General features: G+C 38.1%; 2 protein-coding genes across 2 annotated transcripts; one reads left to right on the top strand and one right to left on the bottom strand.

Annotated features, from left to right (window-relative positions):
* The first annotated feature begins 114 nt into the window (after positions 1 to 114).
* Positions 115 to 3,249, top strand: TXNDC17 (thioredoxin domain containing 17). The gene is made up of 4 exons (XM_039346191.1): positions 115 to 307; positions 886 to 967; positions 2,226 to 2,301; positions 2,838 to 3,249. Exons 1-4 carry the CDS (start codon positions 160 to 162, stop codon positions 2,904 to 2,906), a joined length of 375 nt encoding a protein of 124 aa, XP_039202125.1. The 5' UTR covers positions 115 to 159; the 3' UTR covers positions 2,907 to 3,249.
* A 3,041-nt stretch (positions 3,250 to 6,290) lies between these two features.
* MED31 (mediator complex subunit 31) lies at positions 6,291 to 9,367 on the bottom strand. Its single transcript, XM_039346185.1, has 4 exons — positions 9,260 to 9,367; positions 8,177 to 8,254; positions 7,636 to 7,732; positions 6,291 to 6,785 (listed from the first exon to the last, which is right to left on the bottom strand). The coding sequence occupies exons 1-4, from the start codon at positions 9,267 to 9,269 to the stop codon at positions 6,584 to 6,586; spliced, it is 387 nt and encodes a 128-aa protein (XP_039202119.1). The 5' UTR covers positions 9,270 to 9,367; the 3' UTR covers positions 6,291 to 6,583.
* Positions 9,368 to 11,874: the final 2,507 nt, after the last annotated feature.

Genomic DNA, 11,874 nt, shown 5'->3' with positions numbered 1-11,874 from the left:
TTAGCTGCCGGGAAAATTCGCAACGCCCTCAATCCAATCCTGAAAACTCTTTTGAAAGTGTTTGGCCCAGGCGGCCACCATCCTCTGGGGGGTGTGGTCCTTGCTTTTCCCCTTTCGCCTTTCCACACTTCCGCCCTTCCAGAGACACGAGATTCCACCATGGGTTGGGAAGAGATTTCTGTGCACGGATACGATGAGTTCGATCGGGTTGCCCACGAAGAACAAAAGCGCGGCCAAGTGTTTGTGTATTTTAGCGGTGACAAAGATCCAAACAGCGGTATTAGTTGGTGCCCAGATTGTGTTAAAGGTAGTCAACTTTTCTCTATATAATTTTATACGCATGGCTTTCTCCACCGCCTTTTCTCTGCAGTCAGATACTGTAAATGTATCTGCAAAGGGTTTTGATCAACAAGTTCTTAAGTTTAACTATTTCTAATTTCTTTTGTGAAATGGTTGCTTGTGAATTGCCTTAAAAGGTTACTTGAGAAGTTGTCTGAAGTTGTCTTTTGAGGCATTTGAAATGCGAAGTCTATTAGTCCATGCACATACACAAACACCTCTCTGTGTGCTATGAACTAGCACAGTGTTTCTCAACCTTGACAGTTTTAAGGCATGTGGACTTCAACTCTCAGAATTCCACAGCCAGCATTGCTGGCTGTGGAATTCTGGGAGTTGAAGTCCACATGCCTTAAAATTGTCAAGGTTGAGAAACACTGAGTTACTAGCACGAGGGGGAACCAGTTCAAGGGAGGTTCTAGTGAAACTGGGAGAGGGTACTATGTTGGACAGGAGGGCATAGAGATGAAAGTTGCAGTATAAAATCTATTACTAGTGTTTTTGCTGTAAGGTCTCATTGGAAAGCTAATCCTTTTATTATTATTTTAGCTGAACCCATTGTAAGAGCTGAACTCCCAAACCTGCCAGATGGATCTATATTCATTTACTGCCAAGTAGGACCCAGAGACTAGTAAGTAAGGTATTTCAGAAAGATGATAGAACTACTTTGGTTCTGCCAACCAAACAAGTATTGTACATATGGTTCATAAAAATGTAACATTTTAGTCTGTTGTCAAGTTGTATGAGGGTCTTAATGTAGTAAAAATATTTAAAACTTTCCATGTGCAGAATGTCCTCGAACATCAGCCAAAAAAAAAAAAAAAACCTTAAAAGGAACTTCTTCTAAGTTTAAGTTGCAGAAATATTGGCTTTAGTTTAAGCGCAATTTTGAGACAAATAACTACTCGGATCAGATCCTACTCTGCAATAATTTCCTGCTTATACTTTGCTTTCCCCTCTGCCAGATCTGCTCTTATCAGCTGAACTTTACCATTTTGAACTCTGAAATTTGATTATTTATATAGCTGCCAGTGTCACTGTTCCATGATTCTAAGTGGTTTACAGTAAAGCAAATAGGATGTATCTGCCAAGAATTTATTTAATTTATATAAATTTCTAGGTCTATCCACTCACTTGGACAGCACACGAAAATTAGAAATGGAATGAGTATTTAAAAACCCATTGTAAACAGCAGGTATCCCAACCAAGCAGGTATTTACTGGGTCTTATAAGATAGCACTGCTTAAAAGATGGGATCTGAGCATACCTGTTCTGTTGAATTTGGATTTTACAGAAAGTTGGAGAAAGTCACTCCCTAAAACAGGCATGTCAAACTTGCAGTTTGACATGCCTGCCGTAAAATAACCAGGCCCTGTACTATGTAGGGTTTTGTAGCTAATGCCCAGCATCTTGAATTGCAGCTGAAAGTATGGTGCTGATACATAACCATAGTTTTTTATACCACTTCATTCTGGACCAACTGTTATGCTTTAATTGTTTGAATCTAAAAGATTGCAAATTTATAACAGAGCTGCAATTGGCTATAGTTTATTTTCATATGATTTCCACACATAGCAACTGTCTTGTGCATTTGCAAAAACTTCCTTTTCCCCACCTTGAAAGTTGTTTTTTCTGAAATGCAGCAATGTTTGAAAAGATGTTGAGTGCATTGTACTCATGTGGTCTGTTAGGGAAAAAAATCTGTCTGGATCACATCAAGGGTAATGTACTTTTACCAACATCTGCCTTTTTCAGTAGTCAGTCAAATATGGGAACTTCCATTTATTATAAATTTATCCACACAGAATATTTTAAAAAATGGTTTTCTTCCAACATTCAAGTATATTTAAGCTATAAGCTATAAAACCATTATTTTAATTTCTCCATAGCTGGAAAAATCCCAATAACGAATTCAAGAAGAATCTTAAGTTAACTGGTGTGCCTACACTTCTCAAATACGGAACTGTAAGTATATACATTTTCTAGTTAGTTTGGAAAGAATCAAATGTGGTTAAAAGTCTGTAGTGCTTAGCAGAATTGCCAAATATTTCTTCTCCATTCTTAAGCCTGGCTTTATATACTGCTCTCAACTGAAATTATAAATTGTAATTATAAATTATAAAGAAATTATGTTTGCAAAAGATTGGTCTAATCCTGTATATGTCTATACAAAATTAAATCTCACAAGTGTCCAACGAGTTATTTTTTAAACAAAGCCAGCCATTGGTGTTTTAATGGATAAACTATTTCTCATTTGTGGTAACTGAGTAATTTAGCAGATATAATTTTGTGTCTTCTAAAAGTCCAGGCCAAAAAGGGATTGTGGGAGCACTAGAAAAATTGGAAAGAGTGCAGTTGGGAAAAATGTATCCAAAAATAAGCCATGTAGTTATTAAGTTACTTAGCAATTTAACAGTACATAGGCAGGAATGTCTCTACAAAGGATTTGGATCTTCTATCATACTTAGAAAAGTAATAATGTATCCTGACTTTTCTTTCAGCCTCAGAAACTGGTGGAAGAAGATTGTTTTAAAGCTAATCTTGTGCAAATGCTGTTTACAGAGGACTAAGCAACTTAAGCTATTACCAGCAGGAGAAACGCTTTTAGGTGAAACCATTATCATGTCAAACTGCCAATGAATAAATCTATAATCTAAGCTGACAAATTTAAATAAAATCACTATGGATTGTGTTTAACTGTCACTATGGACAGTTAAAATTGCGGCTAGTTTATATGAACCCATTTGCTGGAGATTATCTACTCTTAAGATTAGAATGGATTCCCTTAGTTTCAATGTCTAAGGCAAATATATTTTGGAAAATTATATTTTTCAGGCTTCTGCAGACATTGTATCATTTTATTCATTTTAAATGAACACCCACAGCAATAAATACTGTTGAATTTCTTTCAAAGGGTAAATGATATAGCTTCATTACTTAGAATAATTAATAATATATATGGATATATATATGAATAAAAGAATAAAATACGATCACCGGGAGGGTTAAAATAAGAATACTTTACTAAAAATATACTTATACTAAAAAGTTGCCAAGCTTTCGCTGGGGGAACTCCCCAGCATCGTCAGGGCTAAAAGGCCATTATAATAAAGGTGGTTTAAGTAGGTTCAAGTAACGTTTGCGCACGGCTCCTACACCGTGTTACTGGCCCTGATTGGCCAACTGATAACTAAGATGTGTCTATAACGATATGTTCTTCTCTTCGGATGCCCTTACCTATCCCTCCACTATTGGTCTTTGGAGGCGTTAGTAACCTTGCATCCCCTCCTCTTCCAATAATACCAACGCCTGCCGTATCGGGGGGAGGATTCAATCTGATGTTTTCTTGTGTCTTGTGATGGGGATAGGGTTCCACTAACTGTGGGTTAATATCCCTTCCCAATTGTATACCTCTTTCCTCCTTTGTCGTGTCAACAGCGAAAGCTTGGCAACTTTTTAGTATAAGTATATTTTTAGTAAAGTATTCTTATTTTAACCCTCCCGGTGATCGTATTTTATTCTTTTATTCATAATTATGCCTGGGAGTCGCATTTTTACCAATATTCTTGGATGGATATAGATAGATAGATAGATAGATAGATAGATAGATAGATAGATAGATAGATAGATAGATAGATAGATAGATGTGTGTGTGTGTGTATATGTGTATATATGTGTATATATATATATGTATATATGTGTATATGTGTATATATATATATATATATATATATATATATATATATATATATATATATATAGGTCTTTGGTTGTTCGGGTTTTCTCCCGCGTAAAATTGGAAGTGTCTTGGCGACGTTTCGACGAAGTCCCATTCGTCATCTTCAGGCTGGTGCTTTCAGCTTCGTGCTTCGAGGAGCAGTGTGTGGTCTTAGCTGTTTCTTCCTTTTAACTACCAGTGGGGGTATGAACTGATTGGGTGGGAGCTTGGCTGTGTTCTGATTGGGTGGAGGTGTGTTCTGATTGGTTAGGGGCGTGGCTGTGCTCTGATTGGGTGGGGGGTTGGCTGTGCTCTGATTGGCTGGGGGAGTGTTCTGTTTGGTTGTGCTCAGGTTAGTCTGAGATGCAGGGGGGTTTAAGATTTTGGGCTGCCTTGCTATTTTTTGGCTTCGCGTTCGTGGTCGTGCCTCATCTTCATAGAGGGTGTCAGTTTGCTTCATGTATGGATTGGAGGGGTTTAAAGTGGCTAATGATGCAGCTGTGGTCTGGCTTCTGGTTTGTGGTCGTGCCTCATCATCGGTGTGGCTTTGGGTTTGCTTTTTCGTCGAAACGTCGCAAAGACACTTCCAATTTTACGCGGGAGAAAACCCGAACAACCAAAGACCTACATACAAACACCCGCGAAAACCTCAGAAAACATGCTTAAGAATTTAGTAAAATTTAATAAAATTACAATAAAACCAATAAAATGCCTGCAACTGCTGACATCATCAGGGCTCAAAATGCCGGTCAGTGGGAGAGTCCTCTTTATAGATTGGTCAGAGTCTGCACTCGGCTCCTAGACCTTGTCATTGGGCCTGATGCAATAGACTGTTTCTCAGTTGCTGATTTCTTACTAGCAATAATTGCTTTCCTGCATTTTTTGCTTGTGTAGCTGTCATCGGGTGTTTTCTCTTTCCCAAATTCGGGGTTTAACAGAATATCCTCCCTCTCCTTTTCTGTTTTATTGCTACACCTACTTTGTTTAGTTGCACCCCTCCCTCCTCCCCTTTCCCCACTCTGTTCTGATTGCCCCGTTGCAACACACTGTCTCTTGTTTTCTTTGTAATTTCCCCAGTCATGGTCTCCGCAGATGTTATTCGAGTTAATTACTGTCACACCCCTTATTTCCTCCTTACTATTCTTGTAATAGTTAATGAACTCCCAAACATAAGAAATATGAGGACAAGGATGAGAAAGTATAGTTATTCTACACATTTACAATGACCAAGAAAATGACTTAGAAAAATAATTTTCTGAGAGCTAGAATGCTGATGGTTATAGGAAAATGACTGCTATTTGCTTAATAGACATGAGGCAGACTTTAAACACCAAAGGAAAATCATTGAGATTAACAAATGGAATTACTAAAGTGAATACCAACACCGGATGTAAATTATCTATTGTTAAATTATCTCTATCAGGTTTAAAGGAAGCTGGGTTCCTCTAACACAGTGGTTCTCAACCTGTGGGTCGGGACCCCATTTGGGGTCCAACGATCATTTCACGGGGGTCGCCAAACAAGGCTGTCCGCCATTTTTTCCCCCTTTTCTTTGGTCACGCCCCTAGCACCCGGTGATGTGTAAGTGGTTGGGGGTCACCACAACATGGGGAATTGTATTATGGGGTCGCGGCATTAGAAAGGTTGAGAACCACTGCTCTAACACAGTGTTTCTCAACCTTGACAATTTTAAGGCATGTGGATTTCAACTCCCAGAATTCCACAGCCAGCAATGCTGGCTGTGGAATTCTGGGAGTTGAAGTCCACATGCCTTAAAATTGTCAAGGTTGAGAAACACTGCATCTAACATTTGCCAACTATTACTGGCAACATTACACCAAAGTCTCCCTGAAGTCAGTATAGAAAATCTAAAATATAGAATTTTCCTATCAATTTTCAAGGAAATTTGCCTTAAAAGCAAGAAATTCTTCACTATATGCTACATCTTAACTGTAGAGTTGGAAAAGATTACAAGGATCATCTAGTCCAGCTTTTTAGTGTGTAGGACAACTATTCAAACTATCCGTGACAGGTGGCTACCCAGTAAACCTCAAGTCAAGTTGCGTGGCTAAGAGTGATGCTCTGAACTATAGTGAACATGTTTTTCCATCTATTGCAGTTATTGCTTTTGCTTTACATCCAAATCACTGGATCAAAAATTACAAAACTAATTCCTACGGACTTAGAGATAACCAGAATACCATTTACTAACACCCACAAACTAGCATACAACAAAAATGTTTAGCCACTTTTACTTCACAGTAAATGTTCCAAAATACTCTTCTGCTATACAGTATCAGGAAACACATCTACGCCTTTAAATCAGAGTATAAGAATCTCTTACATCCTGAAGAAATCATTTGTTTGGTCTGTGGCAAATCTGAAATTTCTAACCACAACTGCTAAACATCCACAAGCAACATTTTACTAATACCATCACCGTGCTAAGGCATTTCAGATATCAATTCCCCAGATTAAATCCACAGGTGCCTTCTGCCCTTGCAAGGAGTTTTTGTAGTGCCTAATGGCTCACTTGACAGAGGTGCTGTTCTGCTGTTGCTGCTGCTGCTGTTCTGCAAGGGCCTGCTGGAGGCGCATCCGCTTGCGGGAATAGTGTTGCCAGTGTAGTATCTGTTGCTCATCAATAAATTTTGCACACTGCGCATTCACTAGTTCTTTACGGAAATGTTCATATTGGAGCAGCTCTAGCATATGCAGGCATTGGGGATACCTTCATAATAAAAAATATAAGATACTTTTTAATGCTTTTCCTAAGCTACCAGTACTCTTGACAACAAATTGGGAATTCTAGAAATAGGAAGGAATCGATAAATATTCTAGTCACTTAATTTGAGGCAAATTGCCAGTTTTCTATTAAATTTAGTGAATAAAATTAATTATAACACTATTTTGCAATTAAATAAAATTTCCACATCATTCAGAACATTTGTTTTTGGTTAGCAAGATATAATTTTTAATTATAACACTTATATTTTCTTGTGAAATATTCATTTTGGTTCTTTACAAATGAAGATTCACCAAGCCAGATTTCTTATTCAAAAACTAATTATCAACAATTTTGGCCCAAGATAGCCCATAATGATTGAGAGTAGACTTCAATCTGTGTCTCTCCAGAAATCCTAAAGGGGTGCATGTATTATTTGAAAATGTATTCTCCTTTTTAAAACTTTTGTGACAGCATGAATCTAAAAAATTCAGTTCCAATTCCACTTGTCAGGCTACTGTGGTAAATATGGAGAGATCATATGCATGTATTCATCAATATTGTAAGTTAGAAAAGAGCCAGTGGTCACGCTTCCAGGTTCTGAAATAATTTGGGGATATCATATGCCCGTAACTCTGCTCTTGGCCAAATCCCTAGAATTGCACATAAGTATTTGAAAATCTGTCCTTTTACAGACCCAGCTACAGGAGGGAATAATAATTTTTACTCCATTTTTCCAAGGGGTTTTGGTGATTCCTGAAGAGGGGACTGGCAACTGTTTCATAAAAATACAGTTTTATGCTATGTGTTTTATGAACTTAGTACAAAGAGTTATATACATTATGATAATTCTTACTTTAGGTATCTGGCATACTCTGGTTCCTTCCAATAGAGCAAGTATTTTAAATAATTTACAAATGCTTTGTCTTTGAAGTATCCTCTCTGGGCAAGAACTAAAAGAGATACAAAAATAAATTTACTTAAAATTTGATCCTTTGTGCTGTATCAAATGATTATTTTCAAATGAAGACACACAATAAACTACAAAACAATATAGCTAGTCCTGACCAAATGTCCAGCTTTCTGATTTCAACATTTCTAATATTAAATGTTTAATTTTGTTGATTCATTTTTTTCCATTTGTAACCTGCCATACGGATTTTAGCCAAATCAAACAAACAAAGTTCAAGCTAATCATCATCTTTGACATTGACTTTAAAATATTTTGCCTATGAATTTGGGCCTACTTAGGAACACACATTATATTTCTGGTTAGTTTCTATATATTTTACTGTTTTCAATTTTGTACATTTTGTACTATAATTTCCTGTCTAGATTTTATGATTTGAAGAAACCAATAAAGATATCCTGATTCATATTATATTTTAGATACTTACAATTGAGGTAGTTGGGATTTGCTAAACACTGCACAAATTCCAGTTCTAGTTGGAAACGAAGTCGATTTCCAGTATCATCTGGGACAAAGATAAAGGAGTGTGGAATTATATAATATATATATTGCATGCATTAACTACCTGGTAATGTTTAGTTTTTATACCACTTAGGGCAGGAAATGGGGAAAATTGGATTCTTAAGATTTAGCCTGTATCAGTCTCAGAAAATATGCAATATCTCTGATACCAACATTTTTAGATCCTATTTAACATATAAGCCAATCTGAATGACTCATATCAGATTTGGTTATACTATTTAATAAAACTCAAAACAAATGAAAGGTATATACCACAAGACCAATGTGAAAAATTATTTTAATGGAAGTTCCTCAGGAACCTGCTGAGAACAATATTGTTTTCCTTTGGCTATTTAATGTATAAAGTCACTTTTTCAAGTTCAAACTACATATCCTATGACGGACTTAGGTCACGAAAATCTACAAGTTGTAATTCCAAAACATTGGTGGGATTAATTCTAGATGAACTACTACCAATCACTTTAGGAGCCTTGGCATGCCTTTAAAGTATGAACAGCCAAGAAGCTGCTTTACAGATGATGTGCAAACTTTTTATATATCTGTTTTGATCTTTCAAAAACTGGAACCACAACTCACATCGCTGACCATGCCGCGTGGAAAACAACAGATATGGTGGCCACCTGATGGAGGATGGCTGCTCTCGTGTAATCAGCAAAACACAAAGACAAGACTTCTCTCCCAGCTCCTGCAAATGCTTGGGGGGTTTTAATGCTCATTCCTCCTCCTTCAAGGACACGCCTCATTTACCTTTACGGTCGTCCAAGCAAGGGGCTATTCCGTATCAAGAGCAAGGAAGCTGCCATGCTTTTTACGGTAGTTTCATTTACTTATCTGTACAGATCAACTTATATGATGGGAATGACTTTTCAGTTAATATCAATTATATAAGAGGTACGGCAATTATTTGTTTAGAGGGCTTTTAAAAAAGGAAATACAGCCCCCCTCCCTCTCCCCCTCCCGTTATTTCCTCGGAGCCGCGTCCACTCACCGCCCTCCATGGTGGCGGACACAATAATCCGATCTCACGCACCAAGATGGCGGCCGCGGCGACGGTTCTGCGCCCTCCAAACACATCTCGATGCATTCTGGGAAATTCCCGGAGGAGGTCAGGACGCGTTGCGAGGCAACGGTGATGCCAGAAGCTGATATCTAGCTCCATGAGGGCATTAAAAAATCAGCCTTTTTGTCTATTTAAACTATGGCCACATTTGCTAAATAAAGACGCGTTTTATAGAAGTATTCGCACTGGCTCTTCACAGATATTTCTGCTATACCATAGCGATTCCAAGATAACCTCATGATAGAATAAAATGCCTCTAACCACTCCCAAATCATGACTCTTGGATATATTACGTCCATTCGCTGTGCTAAGGCTAAGCCCTAATATGGATTATTTTGTTTTAGTTTAGCATCTTGGACACTTCCACTCAGTGGTGATTTAACAATTTTTAATTATGCAAATGAATTTATAATCCTGTATAATATATGAGCCTGATCAGTAATTCAATCTCTGTCATCCACATTTTTTAAAAAATGCATAAATTGGGAACTTGTGATCCTTACAGGTTTTTTATTCTTTATTGTAGGGTGTTTACACATTTTTAACATTTATGTAAATGTAACAAAACAGATTTACATGATATGTTTGAAAAAATATTTTTAAAATGTCATCTTTGTGTAATTGAAGACCAGCTCATGACCACAGTTAAATCATATTCTAGACCAGTGGTTCTTAACCTTTTTGAACGAATCGCCCCCTTGAGACAATGAGGAAGTTGTCATCGCCCCCCTCCCCCAACATAACCTCTCAATCACAACATGGGAAATAATTCTTCAATTTATGCAAACACTTTTTTTGTTTTCTTTAAAATTGTTCATCAGGACATATCGATGCAAATAATTTATTTCCAGTTTTTTCCCCATATCTCCCATATTCTGGCTAATGGCGCGCCACTGTATGGGTAGAGGCTGCTGCACAACACGCATCAAGATAAGCAATGCGTATTTACATATGTACGGCGTTCTGTATGAAGCTAGCTGGAGGAACACTTGAAAACACAATTCAATCCACTAATAGCGAGTGATCTGATGTTTTTGTACGACAGATATACAGCCATTCACTGTACGAAAAAGTCTCAAAAGTGTCCCCAAAACTTCTTGTTCCATCGCCCCCATATCGCCCCCTTTTTTTTCCTTCGCCCTCACATCGCCCCTTTTCATTCCATCGCCACCCTGAAAAATGAAATCGCCCCCTGGGGGGCAATATCGCCCAGGTCAAGAACCACTGTTCTAGACAGTAATAAAATGCTTTCCATTTTGCTATGTGAAATTTTTTCTTGCTCTTTTTCCTCAGAAACACCTCTATATTTCTTTGTTTGTTCATTCACTCATACCATTTGTTTAGCCAGCCATCTCAAATCAGTAAATAGTCATAAAACAATTAGAACAGTTTAAACACAATACAAAAACCAAATTAAATACAAATAGCAATCAACAGATGTTAATATCCATTGCTGTTAATATAAGCAGTAAACACATACTCAGGACCCCAACATAGGTCTTCAAAGGCTTCTAGCAGAGCCATTCTAATCTTTGGAGGAAGAATGTTACAAATGGTAATAAAGTATTAATATTATAATTAAAAATAAATAGTTAAGTTATGGTGACACGCAAGATTTTACTTAAGAAGAATGCAAAATAGAATCAAGAGAAGATTTGGCATTAGAAGAATATACTTATCAATGGTCTTCCTACATACACTTACTAGAAAGATTTAAAGTAAATAAAATAGCTTTTGGTTTTGAACATTGTAAGACTGAGTTCGAAACAGAACTATGTACAAATGATGAACATGTTATTTCTAAAATGTATAAACGTCTACTGAAATTTGAAACAGAAAAACAAGTATGATCAAATTAATTATTATTATTTTTTGGTTACAACATATAAATGGAACAATGAGAGAATGTGGTTGAAAAGGATGAAGTTTATATTATCACCTTTAAAAAAATTTTTATAAAATGATGTTAGTATATGTCAGTGGTGGCAAACGTATGGCACGCGTGCCAGAGGCGGCACTCAGAGCCCTCTCTTTGGGCACATGCACCATGCCCAGGAGATGGCAATTGTCCCTCTTCAACCAGCTGCCCGCTAACTTGCTGAGGTCCCACATGGCTAAATGCATCCCAGATTTGGGGTGTGTGGCCAAGGTGGGCATGATCACCTCGATGTTGCTCGTGGGGAGGGACAGATGTGGGGGCAGGGCAGGGTTGGAGATCCAGGGGGTCTCTGGCAGGTGAGGTAGTGGGCAGGAGGCTCGTCCCGCAGGGTGACACAAGGCAAGGCAAGGCGGGGGTGCCATTGTCACAGGGAAAGGTGAGGCAGGGGGCAGGGCAGCTGCTGCTTGACACCATCAGCCCCTGCACACAGAGGCCAGCCCTTGGATCTCCAACCCTGCCTGGCCCCCACAGACATTCTTCCCCACAAGCAACATTGAGGTGATCACACCCACCTTGGCCACCCCTCCCCCAAATCTGCCATGACCACCACAGCCATGCCCACCCAGTGGGCCATGCCCACCTGGCACCCAGCGATAAATAAGTG

The sequence above is a fragment of the Crotalus tigris genome, unplaced genomic scaffold (genome assembly GCF_016545835.1).
Source record: "Crotalus tigris isolate CLP2741 ecotype Arizona unplaced genomic scaffold, ASM1654583v1 scf7180000017987.690289119674:8195010, whole genome shotgun sequence".
NCBI lineage: Eukaryota > Metazoa > Chordata > Lepidosauria > Squamata > Viperidae > Crotalus > Crotalus tigris.
Note: the sequence above shows the minus strand (reverse complement) of the source record. Positions and strands in the feature narration are given on the sequence as shown.

Coding starts and splice junctions, on each gene's coding strand:
- TXNDC17 (XM_039346191.1), top strand. CDS start 160: ATGGGTTGGGAAGAGATTTCTGTGCACGGATACGATGAGTTCGATCGG. Junction 308..885: donor GTGCCCAGATTGTGTTAAAG/GTAGTCAACTTT, acceptor TTATTATTTTAG/CTGAACCCATTGTAAGAGCT. Junction 2,302..2,837: donor CACTTCTCAAATACGGAACT/GTAAGTATATAC, acceptor CTTTTCTTTCAG/CCTCAGAAACTGGTGGAAGA.
- MED31 (XM_039346185.1), bottom strand. Junction 7,733..8,176: donor AAATCCCAACTACCTCAATT/GTAAGTATCTAA, acceptor TATCTCTTTTAG/TTCTTGCCCAGAGAGGATAC. Junction 6,786..7,635: donor GAGTATGCCAGATACCTAAA/GTAAGAATTATC, acceptor TTTATTATGAAG/GTATCCCCAATGCCTGCATA.